This window comes from Cucurbita moschata, unplaced genomic scaffold (genome assembly GCF_002738365.1).
Source record: "Cucurbita moschata cultivar Rifu unplaced genomic scaffold, Cmos_1.0 Cmo_Scf00017, whole genome shotgun sequence".
NCBI classification, from domain to species: Eukaryota; Viridiplantae; Streptophyta; class Magnoliopsida; order Cucurbitales; family Cucurbitaceae; genus Cucurbita; species Cucurbita moschata.
Window position 1 is genome coordinate 2741235 of NW_019268533.1, and position 25978 is coordinate 2767212.

The 25978-nt window shown below is 37.1% G+C and overlaps 5 protein-coding genes and 1 long non-coding RNA gene across 6 annotated transcripts; 3 read left to right on the forward strand and 3 right to left on the reverse strand.

Moving 5' to 3' along the window:
- Positions 1 to 2233: 2233 nt before the first annotated feature.
- On the forward strand, positions 2234 to 4338 carry LOC111455502. Its single transcript, XM_023097220.1, has 2 exons — positions 2234 to 2644; positions 3998 to 4338. The coding sequence occupies exons 1-2, from the start codon at positions 2419 to 2421 to the stop codon at positions 4264 to 4266; spliced, it is 495 nt and encodes a 164-aa protein (XP_022952988.1). The 5' UTR covers positions 2234 to 2418; the 3' UTR covers positions 4267 to 4338.
- A 935-nt stretch (positions 4339 to 5273) lies between these two features.
- Positions 5274 to 11896, reverse strand: LOC111455504. The gene is made up of 3 exons (XR_002712603.1): positions 11876 to 11896; positions 11203 to 11344; positions 5274 to 5284 (listed from the first exon to the last, which is right to left on the reverse strand). It is a non-coding gene; the product is annotated as an uncharacterized LOC111455504 (long non-coding RNA).
- Positions 5280 to 7528, forward strand: LOC111455489 (pentatricopeptide repeat-containing protein At2g15630, mitochondrial). Its single transcript, XM_023097207.1, has one exon. The coding sequence runs from the start codon at positions 5419 to 5421 to the stop codon at positions 7330 to 7332; it is 1914 nt and encodes a 637-aa protein (XP_022952975.1). The 5' UTR covers positions 5280 to 5418; the 3' UTR covers positions 7333 to 7528.
- LOC111455498 (transmembrane protein 45B-like) lies at positions 9611 to 10912 on the forward strand. Its single transcript, XM_023097216.1, has one exon. The coding sequence runs from the start codon at positions 9653 to 9655 to the stop codon at positions 10541 to 10543; it is 891 nt and encodes a 296-aa protein (XP_022952984.1). The 5' UTR covers positions 9611 to 9652; the 3' UTR covers positions 10544 to 10912.
- Positions 11897 to 12060: 164 nt separating the features above from the next.
- LOC111455503 lies at positions 12061 to 12847 on the reverse strand. The gene has a single exon (XM_023097221.1). The coding sequence runs from the start codon at positions 12628 to 12630 to the stop codon at positions 12250 to 12252; it is 381 nt and encodes a 126-aa protein (XP_022952989.1). The 5' UTR covers positions 12631 to 12847; the 3' UTR covers positions 12061 to 12249.
- A 945-nt stretch (positions 12848 to 13792) lies between these two features.
- On the reverse strand, positions 13793 to 24076 carry LOC111455412. The gene is made up of 15 exons (XM_023097078.1): positions 23695 to 24076; positions 22953 to 23355; positions 22680 to 22857; positions 22459 to 22598; positions 20723 to 21623; positions 20539 to 20639; positions 20147 to 20291; positions 19970 to 20038; positions 19550 to 19595; positions 18338 to 18777; positions 17064 to 17143; positions 16537 to 16672; positions 14840 to 15014; positions 14353 to 14435; positions 13793 to 14281 (listed from the first exon to the last, which is right to left on the reverse strand). The coding sequence occupies exons 1-15, from the start codon at positions 23792 to 23794 to the stop codon at positions 14153 to 14155; spliced, it is 3126 nt and encodes a 1041-aa protein (XP_022952846.1). The 5' UTR covers positions 23795 to 24076; the 3' UTR covers positions 13793 to 14152.
- Positions 24077 to 25978: the final 1902 nt, after the last annotated feature.

Sequence of the window (25978 nt, forward strand, 5' to 3'; positions counted from 1 at the left end):
CTAAATGCAACATGAAGAACATAAACCAGGTAAAGGAACAGAAAGACCTAGGATGTAGAAAATCATAACACGAGTGATTCGGCAAATTTGAATTCCTATATAACCACGAGAATAAGATATACACGAAGAACGCAAGTAGGAATTATATTAACCATAAACTAAAATTCGTGATTCTACTATAAATTTTAATGATAAACTACGATAACAATTCACCAATAAAAGAACTTATTACTTAATTATTGTTTATACGATTTTTTAAATTTAGATACAAACAATATTTTTAAATGATTATAATTTGTATCTATTTAGTTTTTGAATTTATAAATTTAATCGCTAAACTATCAAATTTATAAGAATTCACAGATATACACAAGAAAGATAGAAAGTTCAAGGACATGTTCATATCAATTTCACCATTTTCTTTGGTAGTGGTTTCTCTTGATGCAATTTTCCCTAATATATTTAAACCTAATTTTAAAAAAATGGTGAGAAATGTTAATTTGAGACGAAATGATGCGATGTTTACTCGTCTCCTACATCGCGATCGGGGCAATTTCTGCACCGTCGTCACAAAAACAGAGAGATCGAACATAAATTCGTCACAAAAACATCTTCAGATTTACATTAAAAACTCAAAAATCTCGCCAGTAACGGCCTCACAATCACATCACCAAACAACAAACCGATCGATAAGCAAGAAAATAGTGGATTCCGATAGAATCACCTCTTTCCGATCATCGATTGCTCTGATCTGTTTCGTAGCCTCCTCGATCGATTTCTCCCGGCGATCTGTCGTTGATTCGTCTCTGAGCTTCGGGAAGAACCGTGTAGAAGAGCCTGCGAATCGATCGCGGAACTTGGCGAGCTCGCTTATACACATATCTATGGTAGGCGAAATCTTCATATAGAGAGTGATTTGTGAAGAGAAGAAGAGGAGATTAGGTTTGGGGAATGAATGTGAGAGAGGAATCGGTTTAGGGTTTATAAGGAGAGCGATGAGATGGCGATTTGGGGAAGTTTGAAGTCTGTGTGTGTATGTGTGAGAGGGCGGGAAGAGACGAGAGGCGCACGCAGTTCTGTTTGGGCACACGGTTTGCGCCCATTATGGTTGGCCCAATGGATATTCTTAATATCCATTTTTCATTTGGAAATGGTTTCTTTTTCAAAACACTTACTTCAATTTATTGCTTTCCAAATGAAGAATTCAAACAATTGAAAATGTGGGCGTTTCGCAATCGTGTCGGTATATTACGGTGGGATAATTTCGTGAGCGATCTCTTTGACCAGGTATTAGTTGTCGTGTGGTTTGACTTTTAGTGCCCTAGATGTCTCGTGGTTCCTTATTATAATTGTCTTTGGTTTGGTGGTAATATTCTCGATCATTTTATGATAGCTTGATTTGTTGTGTGTGATTGCTGGCTCGTGATTGGATTATTCGATGGCATTTTGTTGTTCTTAATGCTTGTGTTCTTTGTAATAGTGGGGTTGGGTCACTAGGATATCTGGGGACGTGCTCTTATGGGGTGGCTCTTTGTAAGAGCTTAAGCCCATCGTTAGTAGATATTGTCTTCCTTGAGCTTTCCCTTTTGGGAATCCCTGTTTATTAGGGAGAGGTTTCCACGCTCTTATAAGGAATGTTTCGTTTCCTTCTCCAACCAATTGGGATCTCACAATCCATCCCCTTGGAGGCCAGAGTCTTCGCTGACACACCGTTTGGTGCTTGACCTTGATACACTAGGATATCTGGGGACGTGCTCTAATGGGGTGGCTCTTCGTAAGAGCTTAAGCCCATCATTAGTAGATATTGTCTTCCTTAGACTTTCCCTTTTGGGAATCCCTGTCTATTAGGGAAAAGTTTCCATGCTCTTATAAGAAATGCTTCGTTTCCTTCTCCAACTGATATGAGATCTCACAATCCACCCCCTTGGAGGTCAGAGTCTTCATTGGCACACCGTTTGGTGCTTGACCCTGATATAATTTGTAAGAGCCCAAGCCCATCACGAGCTGATATTGTCTTCTTTGGACTTTCCCTTGTGTGCTTCCCTTCAACGCTTTAAAACGTGTTACTTATGAGAGGTTTTCACACCTTTATAAAGAATGTATCGTTCATCTGTATGAGAGATATCGAACTCCTTCCAGAATAATTATAACATTTAATTAAACTAATTAAATTTTATAATTTTTTTAATTAGAAAAAAAAAAAGAATAAACTTAACGCGGGTTACGATTACAGCCTAAATTGGACGCGGTCTTCCGATATTCAGAGTCCAAACAAACCCAAAGCCCTCGCCCTTCCTCAATCCTCTTCGTCTTCCTCCGAACTCGGCGGTTGAAGACTCGCCGTCGCCCTCAAATCGGCCGAATCCGCCGGAGCAACGATGTCGTACGACGACGTGGAGATTGAAGACATGGAGTGGAATGAGGAACTGCAGGCCTTCACGTACCCATGCCCTTGCGGCGACTTGTTCCAGATTACGAAGGAGGATCTTAAGCTCGGTGAAGAGATTGCTCGGTGCCCTAGCTGTTCTCTTTACATCACAGTTATCTACAACATGGAAGATTTTCTTGGAGACTCTGATCAGAAGAATAACAAAGGACTTGAGCCCTCCAAACAACAGCCTATCGTTGTCGCTTGAGAATTCAGGTAATTAACCGATTGAAACTTCAGACTTGTTTATTGTCGCCGGTATGTTTTGATGCAATCGTTTTAGGTTACCTTGTTTATACGTTTATATTCTGATATGCCTTTTGAATTTTAGGATATGATGCTTCCTCTCCAGCCTTTTGGAGGATGATTTCATTTGTTTAGTTATATAGCGTGAGAAAATTTCTAATTGCTTTGTCTCCTTTTCCCTGCGGTAAAATTGTTCAGAGATAAATTTGTGAAAATGAATACTTCTTCTGAAAGCATTATGCTATTGTGTTTGTGTTTCGCTCGTCTAGTCTTAAAGATTAACCATGTAAGGACATCATTTTGGTCATTTTTGGTACACTGTATTGAAGGCCTCATCATTTTCTCGATTTAACTTCTCTAACTAGAAGGTAGAAAGATGGAGGAAGTAGCTCTGGATGAATCTAAAACGCACACAATAAGATATCTTATCCCAGAAGCTCAGTAATTAGTTTGTAACCAAATGTGATCAGAGTAGACGTCGATTTCGGGATTGAGAAAAGAGAATATGTTTTGCTACTCCCCTAGGAGGACGATTTCAATTGGCTAGTTATATGGCTTAGTTCAATAGCTATGATCAGTTCATTACTCCGGAGAGACCTTAGCTTCAGTGGACAACCTGCGACTATGTTCTTTGTGTTGTGTTCTGTTGTGTTGTCTGCCGTATCAATTTTCTGAAGTCATGATCATATATGGAAAGTGTAGCGCTATCACTACAACCTGCCCTTTGTACACACTGCCTGGAATCGTTAAAATTGGGAAGCTCTGGCAGTTCTTCGAATGTTTTTCCTTTTAGTAATTTGAATTTATTACCTCTGTTTTCTGGGTTGTTTCACATGACCCTTCTTTTTACTTATCAAATGGAGCAATGTTTAGAGATGATTTCCTGAAAATGTATATTTTCCTAAGAGTTATACTTAATTGTGCGTGTTTTTGTTCGTCAACCGGTGACCATCTAAGGAAGTCTTTTTGGTCATTGTTCATATACCGTTTCTTATGCTTGTTTCCTAAGCAAAAAGATATATTGTATTTATAGGTTTGTCTTTTTTCACTCAACTTCTCCGACTTCAAGATCGAAAAATGGAGGAAGTAGCTCTGTTTCAATCTAGACCACTTTTAAGAATATATCTAGTCCTCTGGGTCTTTTGTGTTTGTGTTTAGTTTGTGACCATAAATATGTCATCAGTACAAGTCTCTAATTTTGTAGCAGAGAGATGCTCTAAAATCCATCAATTCATAGTTGGAATGGTCTTCTAATGTCTTTAGTTTCTTCTTCAACACAGAAATTATATTCTCTTAGCTTTATATGGATGCTACTTTTTGCAGAGTACTCGAATGTGAATCACGGTGTAACCACGACAGCTACACTTGTTGCAGATGAAATTTTGTCATCCATTGTTAATTCGGAGACGTTCGTCGCCATTATAGTTTCTTCTTTTTCTGTTGTTTTCTTCCCCACCCCTCGGAATCGATCTAGCAAACAGAGGAAAGTAGAGCTGCAGGCGAAAAAACGCATCAAAGTACTATTTTTGTTCCTTGAAAAAGTAATTTATAGATTCTTGATCTGTGCACAATCTAATGTTAATGAGTGGTGATTTCCTTGGTCGAACTTTCAGACATAGAATGGATGAAAAGCTGTAATGATCTAAATCTTTTGCTGTTCCTCATTTTTAGTTCTTCTACTTTGTGTATGGAAATTTCAGGACAATGACTTGTTTATTAGATTGAATTATGGATTGATCAAAGTGTATGAAGTCATCATCAAGAACATTCAGAGAATTCTGAGGAGGATAATGGGAGAGACAACAAAAACCCCTTCTTGGATAGGTTTCTCTTTCAAGGTGTATGCATTTACTTTCCTTCCTGAAGATTGAAGAACAGTATTATGAATGCTGCAAAAACAGAATGATTTTGAGCTGAAAAACAGCCTTTTCTTTCAACTCTTGAAGAATATGTTTTTCTTTAATTTTTTTTTTTTAAAATTATGTGATAATAAATTTGAATTTCTATCTGTAGTTCTTGATTGCTTAGATACTCGTAAGCGAGACTTATTTAGGTTGTATTATAAATACTCTAACTAAACCTATTGATGGCCGAGGTGAATTTCAGCTTCTGCCTCTTGGTTAATTAAATCCACCAAGTTCTGGACCTCTTCAAATAGGATTTATTGTTATTGATTATATAATGAGCCTTTTCAAATAAGACTTAATGTTATTGATTCTATGATTCCTAATAGGCTTATGATAAAATTGGATACGATGTCTCTACTTGATCATTTAAGAAACATTAATATCAAAATATATATTTTCTCGAATATCATCTGTCAAATTGAAATATGATAAAATATATTTATTCTTTTGGAACGAACTAAATAAAATGATTACTCTATTTTTTTAAAAAAAAATTAATTTTTATATTTTTATAGTGCACTAAATATATTTTTTTTTTTTAAATTGAGTATCTTATGAGTTTTTATATTTTTTTTAGTGGGCTAAATAAATAAGATTACCCTATTCTTTTTTAAAAAAATATATTTTTTGAAAATATTGAACAAACCTATAAATATTTACTATAAATACACTATTTCTGGAAAGAAAGCTTCCATAGCCATATCTCGTTGTCTTCGTCGAGAAAACGAGCAGGAAAGCTTCCACCTTATTCCAGTTTGTTCCTCTCAGTCTCAGCCAATAAACTACTGAAGAAGACGCTCTTAGCTCAGGTAAATTTCTCTCCATTTTCCTTCGACTATGAATCGTTACAAAATTCTGAAGCTTTCTTCGTTGAATTTCCAAGCAACCACTAATTCCCAATCCTTCGCACTTTTCTCTTCGATTTCTCCCCATAAAACACCACCAGATTCTCAATTTCCATCTCCCAATTCAACCACAAAAGCCAATTCGACTCTAACCCAGAATTCTCTCGAGAAATTCGCCCGGTCCTCTCAGTGGCATTTCATCAAACAGGTTGAATCCACTCTGACTCCGTCGCTTATTTCCGAAACCCTTCAAAATCTTCACGATTCTCCACAAATTGTTCTCGAATTGTTAAACCATTTACAACATGGATTACTTGATTCTCAAACCCATTGCCTTGCCATTGTCATTGTTGCTCGTCTTCCATCTCCCAAACCCACTTTACAGCTTCTAAAACAAGCTGTTGGGTGTGGCACTAATTCAGTTAAGGAGATTTTTGAATTGTTAGCGGCTTCTCGTGATCGATTGGGTGTTAAAAGCAGTATTGTTTTTGATTACTTGATTAAGTCCTGTTGCGAATTGAATAGGGCAGATGAAGCTTTTGAGTGTTTTTACATGATGAAGGAAAATGGTGTTGCACCCAAGATTGAGACCTGCAATGATTTGCTGAGTTTGTTTCTTAGGTTGAATAGAACTGAAACAGCTTGGGTTTTGTATGCTGAGATGTTTAGATTGAGGATAAAATCTAGCGTTTATACATTTAACATAATGATCAATGTTCTATGCAAGGAGGGGAAGTTGAAGAAGGCTAAGGATTTTATTGAGCATATGGAATGCTTAGGGGTTAAACCGAATGTTGTTACGTATAATACAATTGTTCATGGATATTGTTCGAGAGGGAGAGTTGAAGGGGCTGATGCTATTTTGAGTATTATGAAAAGGAAAAATATTCGACCTGATTCTTACACATATGGATCTCTAATCAGCGGGATGTGCAAGCAAGGACGACTTGAAGAAGCGTCGAAGATTTTTGAAGAAATGGTACAAAATGGGTTACTTCCTAGTGCTGTAACTTATAATACTTTGATTGATGGATTTTGCAATAAGGGTAATTTGGATATGGCCTTTGGTTATAAGGATGAAATGATGAAGAAGGGCATAATGCCGACTGTATCAACGTATAACTTGTTGATTCATGCATTGTTTATGGAGCAAAAATATGATGAAGCTGAAGGTATGATCAAGGAAATTCACGAGAAAGGTATTGCTCCCGATGCTATTACGTATAATATCTTGATCAATGGGTATTGTAGATGTGGAAATGCAAAGAAAGCATTTCGTCTGCACGACGAAATGTTGGCGAGTGGCATTCGGCCAACGAAAGTGACATACACATCACTAATTCATGTTTTGAGCAAAAAGAATAGAATGAAGGAGGCAGATGATTTGTTTAAAAAGATCACAAGTAAAGGTATGTTGCCCGATGTCATAATGTTTAATGCTTTGATAGATGGTCATTGCTCGAACGGTAATGTGGAGCGTGCATTTGAGCTTCTGAAAGATATGGATAGGACGAAGGTTCGTCCCGATGAAGTGACTTTCAATACAATAATGCAAGGACGTTGTAGGGAAGGAAAAGTCGAAGAAGCCCGTGAACTTTTCGATGAGATGAAGAGAAGAGGAATTAAGCCCGACCATGTTAGCTTCAATACACTGATAAGTGGTTATAGTCGACGAGGCGACGTAAAGGATGCTTTCAGGGTACGGGATGAGATGCTCGATAAAGGATTCAATCCTACTCTTCTAACTTATAACGCCCTTATACAAGGGTTATTTAAGAACCAAGAAGGTCATCATGCTGAAGAGCTTCTCAAAGAAATGGTAAGTAAAGGTATAACACCTGATGATAGCACTTATTTCTCATTGATTGAAGGTATTACTAAAGTTAATAGTCCTGTTGAAACTTAGAACACATAAGAGTATTTATTTGGTAGAGATTTTCATAGATCACCTGCATGTAAACCTTCATGTTTAGAATGTTGTTTTGAGTTATATATTGCAAGAGTCTCTGACATACTTAGCTGAGACATAGATATCAGTTGATTGTAAAACTGAAGAATCTGTTCATTATTAGTAGCCAAAAGAGTTGCTCTCATTTACTGAAGTTTCTGCTCATGCCCTCTTGAACAAGATGAAATTCCTATATGTTTCACATAGTATTGTCCCCTTGAACAACTTGGTGTACAAGGACAAGTTTCTCGAGCTTCTATGGATTTCGAAGCACTATAAGATACGATGTTCAAATGGTAAAAAGACGAGCCTTGAAGTAGAATCAATGTGAGATTCTATATTGGTTGGAGAGAGGAACGAAACATTCCTTATAAGGGTGTAGAAACCTCTCCCTAGCTAGCCGACATGTTTTAAAACCTTGAGGGGAAGCCTAGAAGGGAAAACTCAAAGAGGATAATATCTGCTAGCAGTGAACTTGGCTGTTACAAATGGTAGTGCCAGTGAGGACGCTGGACCCCTAAGGGGGGTGGATTGTGAGATCCCCACATTGGTTGGAGAGAGGAATGAAACATTTCTTATAAGGGTGTAGAAACCTCTCGAACCTTGAGGAGAAGCCAAGAAGGAAAAGCCCAAAGGACAATATCTGCTAGCGGTGGACTTGGGCGGTTACAATTAGACATTCAATGTCAGTTGTTCCTTTGATACCTCTCATCCTCAGCTAAGGCTAAAACCTCGAGCAGAATCCAAAGGGAAACTATCTACCCTTATCTCTTTCCCATCGACGGTGCAGTCTCTACTATAATTCAAAGACGAGACCGTCAGTCTTTCTTCCCCTATAGTTATCAAAAGTTAGAGACATGGATCATTACAATTGTGGCTCATCTTGGTTCGAGTGAGCAGGACGTCTCATCTTTTACTATATCATCGGTCGAATTAGAACAATAAAGGAAGGGATGAGATAAGATTACGAAAGGCTTTATTACAGATTCGAAATGGGCATTCAATGGTGGGTCATTCTAGGCCGATCCTTTCACGGTTTTTCCTGTTAGTCTGAAACAAAAGTTTTCCCCCACTTGGCCTTTTGATGTCTACTTTCTTTATATATAGAGCCAATAAGCATCTAGGAAGGCATGCACTAAATCTTTACCATTTATACAATCTGCTTCGTTTATTGCTTGCTTTCGCTACCACTATTTTCATTGGTTTGCCCACTAAACTCGCAACTTTTGAGTACTCTAATGCTTAAAATGTGAGCCACATCAATCATGTAAGTACTTTTAAATATGATTCTTATTTACATTTCTAAGCTTTCGTTGAACGTGGACTAATGGGTGCTACCCATTATGTCTCACTTAATTTTTAACTTTTTTCCTTCTTTGGTGGTTTCTGGAGCTTTTATTGTAACTCCATTTATAACCATTTAGGCTCGTTTTGGACGGATGACATATGTCCATCTAATACTACGAGTTCACATTCTTCTTCTTTTTCTTATTGTTTGGATATTTGTGAGCGTTTGGATTAGGTTTGTGAGATCCCACATTGGTTGGAGAGGAGAACGAAGCATTCGTTATAAGGGTGTGGAAACCTCTCTTTAGTAGATACGTTTTAAAATCGTGAGGCTGATGGTAATGAGTAACGAGCTAAATTGAACAATATTTGCTAGTGATGGGCTTAGGCTTAGGCTGTTACAAATGGTATCAGAGCTAGTGTGCCAGCGAAGATGTTGGGCCCTCAAGGAGGTGGATTGTGAGATCCCATATCGGTTGGAGAGGAGAGCGAAACATTCCTTATAAGGGTGTGGAAACCTCTCCCTAGCATACGTGTTTTAAAACCGTGAGGTTGACGACGATACGTAACGGGATAAAGCGGACAATATCGGTTAGCAGTGGGCTTGAGCTATTACAAGCTTGCACGTATTTGAAGTAATCTCTCAAGACCATCATCTGACCTTGTTACATTTTATTGTCAAAAACTCGTGGAATACTAAATATAGGTAGGTGGTCGCTTGGGAACGAACCCGGGTTTTAACCCAAGGTAAGATTAACCATTGTTTTAGTTCATTTTCTACATTTTGCATCTAAGAATTGAACTGATCCATCACCCATCCAATTTTTGAAGCTCCTTTATCAACTTTTGGCAATAACTTTTGTAGTGGAAGCACATACATTATGCACCAAGCACTTGCGTGAATGACCATCATGCATTATTAGGTTGTATCTATAAGATTGCTCTGGCTTTTCGATGAATTTGGCTATAGATTTTGAAAACAGAGGTTTCAATGGGGCAATTTGTACCTCATATAGCTTCTGGTTTTGTATTCACTCTTCTTGGCCTTTGGCATACTCTGAATACAATCAAAGCCTACAATCTTGGATGCGGTTCGAACTTTAAAGTAAGATTTTGGTACCCTCTCGATCGGCCCCATTCCAATCTCAAGTACTTAGAGCTCATTCTCGTGTTCTCTTTTTCGGTCATTGGAATTTTCGGACAATTTTGGGACTACCCTTTCATTCATTTGTCTTTCAATGTCATCAACTTGGAGCATGCAACGATGTTCCTGCACCTTGCCGTATTTTCGGGGTTTGCCCTCTACAATGAGCTGAATCATTCGTCGAACTTATTGTCTGGGGTCGAGGGTGTCTTTGCAGCATGTGTGTTCAGTCAAGAACTGTTCTTGTCTGGGGTCGAGGGTGTCTTTGCAGCATGTGTGTTCAGTCAAGAACTGTTCTTGCTCCATTTCCACTCGGCTGATCACAATGGCATTGAAGGCCATTACCATTGGCTCTTGCAGCTCATTGTGTTTGCATCGCTCGTGTCGGTAATAGTAGCTGCTTGTTGTCCTACCTGCTTTCCAGCAGCCATTGTTCTTTCGTTATTGGTTGTTTTGCAAGGGTGTTGGTTCATGAACATGGGGTTCATGCTATGGGTTCCAAACTTGGTTCCTAAGGGCTGCAGCATGAGGATCGTGGAGAACGGTAAAGACGAAATGCTCGGAGCAGTGATTTGTGCCTCCAAGGAAGCTGATATGAGGGCACGAGCGCTCGCTAACCTGCAATTCAGTTGGATACTAGCAGGGATTCTCATATTTACTGGATTTATAAGCCTCAAATGTACAAAATCTGATACTTGCACCCCAAAGATCCAGCTATCGGACTACGAGCAGCTTTGAGAAGCGTGAAAGATGTCGAGAATGGTCATGAATGAGGTGAATCAATTGGTCAAAACGGTCGAGACAATATCCTATAAAGACTAAAAAGGCTGTGATATCGCCGATGTTAAAACCAAGAATCAGAATAAATACATCTAGAACTTTATTGTATGTTTTGCAGACTGAAACTTGCTACTGAAGCTGATTTCCGGGATGAACCCGATTCAGTAAGAATCACACATGAAGAACTGATCCAATCCTGCAGATGCGAGCGTTATCGAAACCCGATTCCGAAGAAAAAATCCTTCCCTTTAAGGCCCTACTTTTCATCTCTTTTACTGTTCGATATTCTAGCATTTATGGTATGAAAGAACTTTTTTTTACTGATTCTCTGCATGATTCCTACAAAGAACACACCGCTGCTGATACGACACAACACGAAGAACGTATTTGAACACGGTTCATAGTGTTGACTCTCCCATGTAAATGGATTTTAACCTCCTAGATGAAAGAAGAGGTGATTTGGGGTGGGAGACGGACAAAGAACATACAAAAGAAAGAACGTGAAGAAAACCCTCTAGAGGGATCGTGGGTCGCAACCATTTTGCTAGAAGAGCTTCATTACGTAAATTGAAGCTCCCTATGGCTAGGCCACCCAACTCGACTAGCTTAACTACTACCTCCCACGTAACATGATAAGGAATCACTATAAGGAAATTAAGATTCGGATTACCTTGTTGATCGAATATTTCAAGGCAAGAATATTTGGTTGAGACTCAATCACTCCACAAGCAAGCTCGATCAACTCAAGCTTGAATGATTCTAGACATGCAATCTAAACTATATAGAATTGCAAAGAAACTTAGACCTTTGCTAAGGAAAGGTAAGAACATTTAACCCTAATGATAAGAAATCACTCGAAGGGAAAGCAAAATTTAGATCACCTTATCGATCAAATATCTCAAGACAAGAATATTTGGTTGAGACTCCAATCCTTCGACAAGCAAGCTCGATCATGTCAAGTTTGAATGATTCTAAATACTACGTAGAATTGCAAAGAAACTTAGTCTTTAGCTAATGACAGGTAAGAACACTCAGCCCTGATGATAAGAAATCACTCCGAAAGTAAAATCCAGATCACTTTATTGATCAAATATCTCAAGACAAGAACATTTGGTTGAGACTCGGATCCCTCCACAAGCAAGTTCGATCATGTCAAGCTTGAATGATTCTAAACATGCAACCTAAATTACATAGAATCGCAAAGAAACTTAGTCTTTAGCTAACAAAAGGTAAGAACACTCAACCCTGATGATAAAAAATCACTCCAAGGGAAAGTAAAATCCAGATCACCTTGTTGATCAAATATCTTAAGGGAAGAACACTTGTTTGAGACTCGAATCACTCCACAAGGTCAATCATATCGAGCTTGAATGGTTTTAAACATGCAATCTAATCTACCATGCCCTAAAACTAGTTGATCTTACAAGAATTTAGAAGAATATGCATTTTCGTGTTGCAGAACAATCAAAGCAGATGAACAACATACTACATTGCCATTCTTTTGAAAGCAGAAAGCAAGGGAGAAAGTGTAAGAGGCCAAATGAATGTTGTCAATAGTTTTGACTGATAGAAACAATTGAGTTATAAGTAGTAAAAGTAACAGATTAACTTACAGATTCCGATGATTCAACAATATCACCATTAACATTATAGCACCTTCTCACTCACTCAGCCTCCTCCACAGATGCCTCAATCCTGAGAAGAACAAACCCCACCGCCACTCCAACAAGAACAAGCCCATTGATAATGGCGGCGATCCTGAAAATCTCACCGGCGGCATTACAGGTAGAAGAGAGAGCCCCACCACCGTTTTTGCCTTTTCCCTTTGATGGGTATTTCAAAGAACTCACAATGCTAGCAAATGACTGATCGGCACAAACGGGAAGGCCCAAGGAGGTGATATTGTTGTGAGCTTTCAAGCCACTAAAGGAGTTGAGGCCAGTGATGTAATGGACATTGGTGTTCCTCTGCCGCCTAGAGCCGGCGGCGATGGGGGCGGCGGTGGATATGGGCGGCGAGAGGGTAGCGGAGGGTGTAGCCGCCATTGATTGATGCCTGAAAGAAGAGGAAGAGTGAAATTAAGTGAAAACCCAGATGGGAAAAAGGGATTTGGGGAAAGAACAGAAGGGATCGAAAGCTGTGTGGAAGAGAAATTGGGGGAATTTGGGTGAGAGATATTGAAGAAGAAGAAGAAGATGATGAGAGAGATATGGATAAGGTAAGAGGCGTATGAGTGGTTCATAAACAGATTAGAAATGCCAATGATTTTTGAAACCTTTGAATATTAGCCAACGAAAAGGCTTCATTTCTTCAATCTTGTATGATATTACATTAGTGTAGGGGATACTATAAACATAAGCTTTAATTTGTTTGATCCGAAAGCGTCTAATTTCCATCGATATTTTCATCCCATACGTTCATTGACCTGGATCGAATCGATATTTTCATATTTTTATAAAATTGAGACCTCGACATTTGAAACTCGGATATCATTAGGTCAATCTAATTTCAATGGATGAATTTTGAACTATATTTAAAATATTTTCTATTTCAAAGGAAAAAAAAAAGTTAAGAACATTTTTATTAACCATATGAATTTGTTTAAAATAGTTACTTTTCGTTTTAATTAAATTTAGAAACGTTATTTTATCTTCACTAAATTTTTAAAGCTAAGAAAATATAAGAATTCAAATATTTATCTAATAAAGATGAAAAATATAGTATAAAACTAGGAAGAAATCAACCTAAATTTCATAAAATAAAAATAAAAATTGTTAATGGAAAATTCTGTTTCTAACCGAAATTTTAGAATAAAAAAGTATAGAACATCTTTGTCCGGTCTGAAAATGTGGCCGCTGTTGGACAAACACGACTCTCCACAATGGTATGATATTATCCACTTTGAGCATAAGCTCTCATGTCTTTGCTTTGAACTTCTCCATCAATGAAGGAAATATTTTTTATTATAAACTCAGGATCATTCCCTAAATTGGCAGACGTGGGACTTTCATCTTCCAACAACCACTACCAGTTTAATCTCGTCAAAGATAATATTGTAACTTTTGAAAGACTAACGATAACTTTTTACTATATAGTTTGGCTACACAGAGAAAAAAAAACCCTAAAAATTCAAATCTCATAGAAATGAATATAAACAAATGGAATGGAATAATGTAATCTTCAATATCAATCACTTATAAAAAAAGCAAGAGGAAAGGATCATAAATTACCATAAAAAAAAAAAAAACAAAAAACAAAAAAACAAAAAAATTGTTCACCACCTGCTGTACCACTAATTCTATAGACATCCTAAAACTAAAATACTATACAAAGTTTAAGACAAAAAAAGGACAAGCAGAACCCTTTCTATTCACAAAGGAATTTCCAGCAATCCACAAAACTCCTTGATTGTGTTCATCACTTAAAAGACTTCTATCAACCATCAAAACTGAGGGAACCTGAATGCTAAATTAAGAAAAACAAAACCTGAGATTCTGGGCTGGGGATTGGAGGAAGAAGAAGCAGTCACAACCTGGATTAGAGGTTGCAGAGTACTCTGTTTGCTCGCTAAACTGGTTCCGAGACGTGTGGCGGCTTATCGTGAATCTCCATTACTAAATCCCGTAGCTCAGGGAAAACTGATACGAGTAATAGTTCGAGTAATCCATACCCAAGTTGCTTTACACAGATGGTAGACTGCAGATTCACAAAATTTTACTCAGTTTGTCAATTGAAAGATAAGTGTAAAGATATTGATGCTAACCCACCTGAGTGAAGTAATAGATATCTTTTGCGCATCTTTTGTATTGCGTGTGCCCTATCAAGCTTACCAATGGTGTTGGAGCCCCATCTAAAAAGATAGTAATGGTAGTTAGATTGTCAATTTTCTTGCTTCTCGTTTGTAAAGAGCAAGTGAGACAAACTCGATTTAGACGATTCTAAATTCATGAATATGATAAAAACAAACAACAGCAAGATTATGATATTTTACGAGCGAAATGTTAATAAGATCATTTAATCTGGAACAAGAATATTAACGAAGTATGCATGTCCATAAAATGCAAGGGGCACCATCGAAAAATCCGAGCAAACAATGAGGTTAAATATTCGAAGAAGAAGAGCACGAGAAGCAAGAAAATACGAGGCACCTTTATGAATAGTTTAGAACGTATAGAAAAGAATAATCCAACATTTCAATGTAAACACTTCAGATGCACGCTTTTTTTCATGTTACAGAAAGAAAGCATTACTCACCAAAAAGCATTTTCTTGACATCACTAGCTCGGCGAGCAGCCTCAAGCTGCAGCTCGAAAGATCCAGGCTTAGGGATCTTACTTCCATCAGTTTGGCTAGAAGTAGATTGAGAATCATCGCCTTCACTATGAGCATTCCTCAAATGTATGAAGAATATTCCATTGGGCCATAGAACCTGAAAGAGCAATGGTAGAATGAATTTTCTTTCCCTTATTATATCATTTGTTCTTTATAGGGTAAAATAACATTTTCATTGGTTAAATGAAAAATTAGGATGATTATTGTTACCGCTATAATTTCTCACAGTATCACTTCTGATAAAAAAAATCAGATGTATGTCCAATCATTTAAAAAAAAGAAAAGACACTCAGGATAGAATGAAATATGAGAAATGAAAATGATGATAATCAAGCCAATGCAAAGTATTCTAACTTAATTGTTCTGCATAAGAACATTAAAGGCATGCGTATCTGTGAGCTTTTAACATGATTGAGAGAATTTTGTTTCTTGTCTCTATGTATGAATTAACTTGAAACAAAAACAATCAGAAGGGTTTATCTAACGTATTTATTTTCATGGTCTTATAAAAATACCCCACCAAAATTTCTTGCACTATGGTAGCATAGCTTTGTCTGCAACAGTTACTAATAATTCTTTAGCGTAAAAGCAATCGAGCTAATCAGAACCATTTCATGACAAATTCTCTAGAAGCAACTAAAGCAATTCTTCGACCGAATAGGCTGATAGGAATAATACGAGGGTATATTAATATTGTTGGGGTATTTGGTTATAAATAGAGGGAGAAGATAGGCTTTAGTTTGGTTCGTGAATAAGGGATTGGGAGAGATCTCAAGAGTGGAGGGTGCATGTGAGATTCCATATCGATTGGAGAGAGGAACGAGTGCTAGCGAGCAAACTGGGCCTCGAAGGAGGTGGATTGTGAGATCCCACATCAATTGGGAGGAGAACGAAGCATTCTTTGTAAGGGTGTGGAAACCTCTCCCTAGCAGACGCGTTTTAAAAACCTTGAGGGGAAGCCTGAAAGGGAAAGCCCAAAGAGAACAATATTTGCTAGCGGTGGGCTTGGGCTGTTACAAATGATATCAGAGCCAGACACCGGGCGGTGTACCAACAAGGACACTGAGCCCCAAAGGGAGGTGGACATCGAACAGTGTGCCAATGAGAATGTTGGGCCCCGAAGGGGGGTGGATTGTGAGATCTCACATTGATTGGAGAGAGGAACAAGTGTCAGCGATGATGTTGCACCCCGAATGGGGGTGGATTGTCAGATCCCACATTGGTTGAGGAGGAGAACGAATCATTCTTTTTAAGGGTGTGGAAACCTCTCCCAAGCAGATGCGTTTTAAAAACTTTGAGGGAAAACCCAAAAAGGAAAGCCCAAAGAGAACAATATTTGCTAGCGGTGGGCTTGGGCCGTTACATTGCAAATACTTCAAATTACTTGTTTATCTTGTATGTTCCTTACTTTTTATATTGCAATACATTTTGGGTCTGTTTGGTTCCTGCCATAGACATCAAGAGTCGGGACTCTTGAACGCCCCATGCCAGGGGAGAGGGAAAAAACCATAATTACTAATTCTGTCAATCTTCAGTTTCAAGTGAACCTAAGATACTCAGCTTTTCAGTGAATTTGAACACTACACAGAATCAAAATCCTTAATAGTTTAGATACTTACATTTTGGACCCAGCGAATACCCTGAGCAACAATGTCCTCTCTCCGAAGCCAGTGTATTTGCCTAACAATCCAGTCATCAATAGCATCTTCCATAATTAACTGTAATATTTGTTTTGATATCCAAAGGACCTGCCTCCTGCATCAAAGCAATTTAAAATATAAATATAACAAAAAAAAAATTGAAGCTGTCGGTTATAATCTAGGTTCTCAACCCTCGGATAAAATTTCATCCATGCAAAATGCTATGCAACTGCATAGAGTTAGAAATAGAGAAATAAAAATACAAACTCTAGATATACAATTTCTTTAAGCAGAGCATCTGGGGAGAACGGATCTACATATAAAGCAGCCACCAACAATTATGCAGAAAATATGGGGGGTGAGAAGCAACTTGGGCCCAGATAAGAAACAACCGATAGCCGAGCAGAAAATACAGAGGCCATGAATAATTAAGTCGCGTACTCATGGAAACAATATATCATAGTCAATGGCATTGAAAGAATATGTAGAAGTGAAAAGAATGGAACCTTAGCCAGCCTCTCCTGTTGAGCTGAAATATCTTGTCAACCAGATTTAGAATAGGTACACTGACATTAGGTGGAGTCCACTGCAGATGTATAAACGTTGAAACAACCAATAAGTTATAAATAACCAGAGCTAAATGCTTGAATCAAACATCAGTTGCATGTCAGAAGGATGAAATAACTCGTCATTTTTTTCTTCCCAATCAGAATAACTTTTAGGTTATTTTTACATTGTGCACACCAGTTGATAAATCACAATAACAGTACAGTTCTTTGAAAGGAATGTCTAAAAAATTCTTGCAGTCTACCAGATCCATCACGAGGAAATGAATTAGTATGACTTCGAGTGAAAAGATGGGTGCAAAGAGGTGGACACTTGAGAATTCAAGTTTATTTTCAGTTAAGTCTAGTAAACATTGTGTTCCACAATTTGAATGAGGTGGTGGCCAAATTTAGTTGGAGAGGAAATATTTTCAGAAGTCAAGAAGATCAATCACCTATTTCTTCTGTGTCGTTTGCCTACAGTAGTTCAATCAATTTTCTAAGGATTTGGGTTTGGCTCACTGTTCTCCTACAGGTATTGCTGATATCCTCCAGGAAAGCTCGTGGTTGGAAAGAATTCTCTCCCAAAATGCTCGTCAAGCACTCTGATGGAAAGTTTACAACTAGAATTTCTTATGCAATAAGAGTATGTTAACAGATCCATACGTACTACATTCCAGGAAACTGGTGAGTCTTTGTTAGTAAAAACCACCATTTAAACTCGAGTACAGACAATGGAGCACACTCATTCAACTTCCATCAACAGTTTAAAGCACCTAAAGCCAATCTCAAACTCCATTTCAACTCGCATATGGTCTGGATTTGAAAAAAAATATTTGATACAAATCACTGGATCATTAAAATAATATTCATCAAGCTTTTAAATCTCCAGTCATACAACAATTAAATCATCCATGACTAAAAGCATATAAATTATGTAAAATATATGTTTTGTTTTCATCCACCTGGTCCTTTGCCTGCCCCCAATGAGTAGCAATAACATTTTTGTCAAGTTCTTATTAGAGAAACAAAATGATATAAGCAAGTAGAAAGCACCATTAAAAACCAGAAAGGATAATTTTGTAAGAAGGTGTCCCTTTCATATTGGTTATGCCATAAACTACCAAGTAGATAAAATGCAAGTTTAAAGATAAGTAACAAAAAATGGTATGCAAGATATCTGACAGTTGAAATGCATGAAGTAGGAAACAGTATGTTGTATGAAGCAGCATTACCTCTGGTGGCATTCCTTCTGGATCTTCCATATGATATGAAATTTGTGAACATCCTCCCTGGCTTGCCCCAGACCTTAATTCTATGTCATTTTTCTTGTCAACAACTAATTTCTTTGACTCTTCACCGCGTTTGATTACACGAGGGGGAAAGCTCTTGGAGTTTAATTCATTGTCTGAATGCCATCCACTAACTTTTTCACGATTTTGACTTTCAGTTCTCTCACTTTCCTCGTCAGAAATGTTACTAGCTATTTCTAAGTTATATTGTGCAGAAACTTGTTTGCGTAAGTCTGCTGAATTAAATGAAAACTTCCGATCATAATTTGATGACAAACAAGCTTCTTCAGAAGGTGAGGTTGAACCAACAACTTTACGCATGAAACCATCTGAAACCCCTTTAAACTGGCGTACAATGTCATCCACAGCATCATCCACATTGACTGTGATTATGGATTGAAATCATCAATAATAGCAAATAATTGTGGCTCTTAACATTTAATTAAACCAAAACATACCACTGCATAGATACATAATGGCTGTCATTTTTCCATTTAAAGACTCAAAAAAAAAAAAAAAAGGAAAAAGAGGTATTTAGGCAAAATACTGATTTTCTTTTTTTAGAAAAAAGGGGCAGATCATCAGATAGATGGGAAGAGGAGAAGGCAGACTAGGTTGAAGGGCACAACTTTATGCTGCCATGGGAACACTTTGAATAATTTATGTTTAATATTTTTCTTCCGACTTTTATAGATTGGAGAGTCAATTTTCAAGGTCTCTTACATACACTCTAAATACTCGTGAAGGAATAGGAATTAGAACCTAAATTTTAGTCCCAACAAATGATGTGTCTCTGCAGGAATCATCAATTATTTTAAATTATTAGAATGCATATGCACGCAGATGAATCCATCTTCGTGAGAGACTGCATTTTTAATAAGAATAGGAACTTAGTTATTCATTGTAGTTCTACTTAATGACCAATAATCCCTCAAAAGAAGAATGGGAATTATTCATTGAAAAAGCAAAAAATTTATATTCTACTAAAAAGGGTCACGTATTCCACCAATCAGTAACAGAGGCTAAAAAATGCAAGTAATTAAGCCTAATAACTTGCGTAGGAAGAGCAAAAGTACGAAGATAATCAACAATAAAACTGTTGCAACCAATATGCAAAGGGCTTTCCCACAAAGAACAATACGAACAAACACTCACCTGCTAGTGTTCTCATAACTGAGGGAGATTTTCCAAAAGAATAGTTCTGGGAAAAAAAAGATCATTGATGTATCAGTGCCAATTAGGTTTGCAATATCATTTCCTTATGCAAATGTAATGAATATAATAAAAAAGTTGATCATCCTTGAAATCTGGACGTCCCTCTAAGATAATAAGTCCATAAAATTATAATATGTTTATGGAATATTTTAAAATATTAAAATAGACAATAACCAAATAGATAAGATTATGAAGTTAATGACAATATAATATGATATTGTAGTAGAAATCTGGTTGAACTCATCGACTTTCGTCTAATCTGGATTTTAAAATTAATAGCACACATGCTAGACCTCGTTAATAAAATGAAGTCCAGGACCATGTGGGGTTAGAAATAATATAATTAAAAGGCCCGATTACCTTTGAGGAAACACTTAAAAAGTCCCATACTTCATGCTGCTCAGCAACATTTGCAATTGATAATAGCTCCTGGGTAAAAGATAGCACAGTAAAGTATTCAGGATAAATAAATCATGAAAAGCTACATTGATGAACAACAATAATTGCATGCACGGAAGTTGGAAAATCCATAGATACCTGCAAATATTTGTCTAGTTGAATGCAACGTTGGTGAACAAAAGAATCTTCTGTGCTTGATGAAAATATTCGTTTGGGAGGCAGGTGCAGTGTATAGTTAGGAATATCTTTAAGATGCCGATGTAGTCGCTCAAAATTTCGGTATCTGGAAAGATAAAAGTAAAAATAAGAGCATGAATGTGACTATAGACCTGTTTAATTAAAATGCTTGAGGAATTTTCTCAAATCCTAAGGCACTAAAGATCATTCAATTTCAAAAGGAAATGCGAAAGCACAAAATATATGAGACGCTTGCAAGTCAAAGAATCTAAAAAAAACCACTAAAGGTTTTGGACATCTTTGAAAAGTTCAGTTACATTGGCTTTACTTATTAAGGAATATCAGGAAGAGACCTTCTCTTGACAAACCAAGTTCTGTTATTTGCATCTGTAACAGCTATTGAGTATACAGCAAAAGATTTTGAACCAAGCTTCTCAAAGTACGCACCCATTACCTGCAACAGCACTCGAACTAAATTGGTAAAACATTTATTAGTCGATAGATTATCCACAAAAACAAAAGAATGAACCCACTCACCCGACTCCTAAGTTTAGGAACAAGTAGTCCCTCGTTTTGGACCACCGTATCCGAGACACTCTTAGAAAGGGGCTCTTCACCGTGCTTGCCAAAATTGGGACCATAGAAATCTGATATAATAGATGTTCCACCTTCTGTAGAAGTGTTTTCTACACTAAATTCGGTTTTCAAAGCAGAAGTACTATTGGATCTCTTGAGTTGATTTTTAGTTCTACTAGCAGGAGTAAGATTATCAACATCCTTTAATTCATCAGCAATGAACTTCTTGTCGACAGATGAATCCTTCTGAAGATCCTGAGAAAACTGAAAACTGATTTTGTTCTCATCACCTGATTTGGAGGTCAAAAGGAGATCAGAATGTCTTGTGGGCGTTCTCCCAGCTATTGCCTTTTCTTCTGGCCCAATAGAGGAATGATGCTTGCCAGTCAACATTTCATCCCTCGTTGTTGCAGGCTGCATGCTACTTGAACCAGAATCCTTCGTAGTAGCCATAGGCTCAAAATCTCCTCCTTTAATGATCTTATTTTCTTTCTTTTTGTAGTGTCGTCCTTTAGTCCACATGTTTTCCAGATTTTCGGGCATAAGAACTTCCGTTCTCCTTTGGGTTGCTGCATCCAATGTACGGCCCCAATCACCAAGCCTGAGTTGCAAAGGCTCGTCCTGGAACATGTAATCTGAGGATCTTTCTTGCTGATTGTCAATTTTAGCAAGCTCTGAAGCATTCCCAGGCGTTAAAGATGAGCATTTACTTTTGTCCAAATAGTCATCGTGTATGAATCCAGCAGTAGAAGAATGGTCTCTGTCATTATCTGCAGAATAAGTTGGTTGTTGACCACCTATCACAGAGTCATTCTCAGCTTTAGTGGCAAGGACAATACATTCGATCAACTCATTTATGCACCTGATGGCAAAGAAAGAAGAAAAGGTAAAAATAAAAAAAGTTGAAGCCACTTCTAAATTCGTTGGACTACTAGATCATTTATGACTTGACATGAATGCCTAATGACCTCTCCCCAAGTTTTTCACAAAGAACACACACACACAAACATATTTGACAAGACAAACCATTTCAATAGAAATAGAAAGAAAACGGAAAAATGACTCCAAACAACAGAAAACAGTTGTTCTTCTTTTGTATTAAATTGAATTACATTTTTTTGTTAACATATGGAAAACGTAAATATAAACATGGAACTGAATTTTTTTTTTTTTTTATTTGTTCTTAATGAAAAATAATTAAAATACATACATATATATATATATATATATATATATTTGAAGAATTAGTACTAATAAACTATTTTCAAAAACCGCCCCAAAGACTCTCAACGTACAAGAACATCTTAGTGCAAACCATTCTCTCATAATGTTTTACTACTAATTATCTTCAAAAGAAAACATATACAGGTAAAAGAAGTATGCAAGGCCATATTTTGGTGACACTTCTTATTTTTTATTTAGAGTTTTCAGTGTTTTCGATATCTTGTAGATGCAGCTAGACCTATACACAGCGTCCCAACTAGAGAGGTGGTTTTTGAGCTATTTTTTTTAATACCAACCACCCATCTCCTAATTATTAAGAAAAAGGTAAAAACACAAGTCATAGATATTATTAGAATGAGTGACCAAACGAATACTTTCCCTTCCAAATGAAAGCAACGTTTTTCACCGTTATTTTTCATAAAGAAAACGAAAGTAAAGGGTCGAATTGTAGCATAAGCAACTAAAAAACATACCCAGGACTTGCAAAATTCATAAGAGGTTGCACCACCAAGCATGTTAAAAGTTCACGAGCAATGGATCGGACAACAGGGCTTTGAGTTTCTCTTGGTCTCAGTACTGAAGTCAACACTCCACTCATGAGCCGTTGAAGGACCTGCAGTAGAATAGCAATTAGCAAAGTGCAAGACTCCACACGAAGAACAAGACCTATCTTCACAGAACACTCCACTCACACCTTGTACTCACTCTCGGGAGACACCAATGCTGGATGAAGCTCCTTAGAAGCCATAAGATGGTGCTTCAACCTTTCGTCTCTCTCCTCAGAAGACAGCATTTCCATAACATCAACACCGATCGAAGCTTGGTTTCTTCTAAAAAGGTCCAAGTGATCACCTACTAAAACAACAACATCCCTGCAACAGTTTCAAACTCCTTAATTACACAACAAAACAACCTAATGGTAGAACAAAATTTCTAACCAGTTCCCACCATACAAAAAATAAGCTACCTCGTGAGCAAGTCAACAAGATTTATCTCTTTCACCCTAACCGCTATCTCACCAAGGGCATCCATGATTAACATGTGTATCTGCTCAGGAAACTCTTTATCTGGGGTTATTTCTGAATACCACAAGTCAACCACAAAATCCTTCAGTATTTTATCTATGAAATCCTTCATTGCAGCCTCCACAGTAGGAGAATTGATTTTCCTTTTCCATCTTGGTGGATGAAGAACTGAAGAAAGGGAGGAGTCGTTTACAGATAATTGTTTCTTCTCCAGATGCGATAAGTACGTCTGTCGCTGAACAGGTCGGACCTTTCTATGGAACTCTACCTCGTTGAACAGAATACGTAGTGCACAAACTAATAGAATTGCTAGGGGTACATTCATCCACATTGACTTACTAGTATCTGCATTAGGAAAGAAAAGCTGCATCAAAATTAAACTACAAAAAGCATGGCGGTTGATTGATGGGACAGAAAAGGAAAGCTCAATGATTCATAATTTTATTTGTTTCCCTATTCAGAAACTTCAATTCAATCAAAGAGGAGAGAGCCATCACTGCCCAATTTTGCTTCATTCACCTTCTCAAGTGACAATACTCTCAGCTACCAATCTATAAGAAACTATAAAAGAATCGACAACACCATCAAACTCGCTCCAAACTTAACAGTGCAGTGAATTTCCAAAAGGTAGCCGAATTATGCAGAGCTAGAGCAATAGAACGCGATAGAATAGAGAATTCTTACGGGTCAAAAAGTACGAAATCACGAAAGTACACAGAGCCCACCAAACCGTTCGAAGTTTAGCTTCCTCGATCAGATCCTGCACGGTCGCCATGACCTCCATTTCTACTGAAACGCAACAAAATCCTCTCTAAATCACCCGCAGGAAATAATAATCCAGTTCAACAAAGAACAGAGTGGGATAAGATTCACAAGCGGAATCTTGAATTCTGCAGGCGCGATTCGAATAGAACGATCAACTGCCGGAACTGCCGGAACTGCCGGAAAATCCCTTCCCGCCGGCACATCAGCTGGAGGGGAAATTGGCGCTTTATAGGGAGAACAAAATTCCCAGCTAGAACAAGAATTTCGAATCCGTTTCTTCGTCGAATTTTATTTAATTATTATTTTGTTTCCCTATTTTTTTCGCATAAATAAAATTTTGAATTATAAGGAAACGCATTGCCATTACTGACACGTGTCGGTTTTCGATTTCCCCAACACGTTTTCAACTCTCTTTTTCAAATACCTTTTATTAGGTTTTGAATGTGACATTATAGAATGTACCATTCTCAATTTTGCGTCCATATTTATTTAAATTTCTTATTTTTAATATTAAGTATAAAATAATAAATTTAGTCACCGCTACCAAATATTGTCCACCTTGGTCCGTTACGTAGACCCGTAAGCCTCACGATTCTAAAATACGTTTACTAGAGAGAAGTTTCCACACCCCTTATAAAGGTGCTTCGTTCCCCTCTCCAACCGATGTGGGATCTCATAATTCACCTCTCTTGGGGACTAGAGTTCTTATTGATACATCGCCCGATGTCTGGATCTAATACCATATGTAACAGCCCAAGCCTACAGCTAACAAATTTTGTTCGCTTTGGTCTGTTACGTATACCCGTCAGCCTCACGATTCTAAATTACATTTATTAGGGAGAGGTTTCCACACCCTTATAAGGATGCTTCGTTCCCCTCTCTAACCGATGTGAGATCTCATAATTCATCTCCCTTGGGGACTAGAGTCCTTACTGGCACATTGCCCGATGTTTGGCTCTGATACCACATGTAACAGCCCAAGCCCACAGCTAACAAATTTTGTTCGCTTTGGCCTGTTGCGTATAGTCGTCAGCCTCCCGGTTTTAAAACACAACTGTGTTTTTCCCCCCTCTCCAATCGATATGGAATCTCACAATTCACCTCTCTTGGAAACCCAGTGTCCTCACTCGCACATTGCTCGGTGTCTAGCTCTAATACCATATGTAACAGATAAAACCCACCGCTAGCAAATACTATTCGTTTTGGCCTGTTACGTATCATTATCAGCCTCTCATTGGCACATTGCTCGGTGTCTAACTTTGATACTATATGTAACAATTCAAGCTCACCGCTCGGAAATATTGTTCGTTTTGGCTCGTTACATATCATTATCAACCTCATGATTTTAAAACGCATCTACTAGGAAGAGGCTACACTCTTATAATAAATTCAACATTTTTTAATTTAATAATAGAAAATAGAATTTAGTTTATGAATCTATTAAAGTTGTAATTAAATTTTTTTTTTATTTATATTCATTTTAAGTTATTTATATACATACATACATACATACATACATACATACATACATACATACATATATATATATATATAATATATATTAAACCATTTTTTATATAATGGAATAAAAAATCGTCTAAATCATAATATTTCAATTTAATTTTAATAAAATTTTCGCTATTTTCATAATGCAACATATTTAAAATGAATTCAATTAAAATTGGTAAAATATATTCGAAAATTCGGAAATTATAATAATTATTTATTTTCTAAAACATAAAATATTTGGATAATCCATATTTACACGCTGGATTTTGTGGACAAGAACATGGCAGACCTGGCCACGTTGGCCGATGATTTGGTTTCGTGGATCATAATTCGCTCGAATAAACATAATTATAATATAATTGTAAATGACATCACTATCCTTCATAACAATTTATTCTAAACAGTCTAGTAGGGGTATAAATGGAAATATACAAATTAAATATCACGTGCAAATGATGTTTTTGGCGTTCAAATATAATATATAAAGAATTAAAATCATATTTTTAGAACACGTGTTTAATTTAATTAATTATCTCTTGTATAATTTAGTTTTGGTTGACATTTTTGTTAAATTTAGGTAATAAATAATAGAGTTAATGAAATTTAATTTTTGTTTAATTCACACTCTACGCATAGGCATCCTATTAATTATAATTTCCAACGGTATCTTGAAGAACACCTTATTTCTAATTTA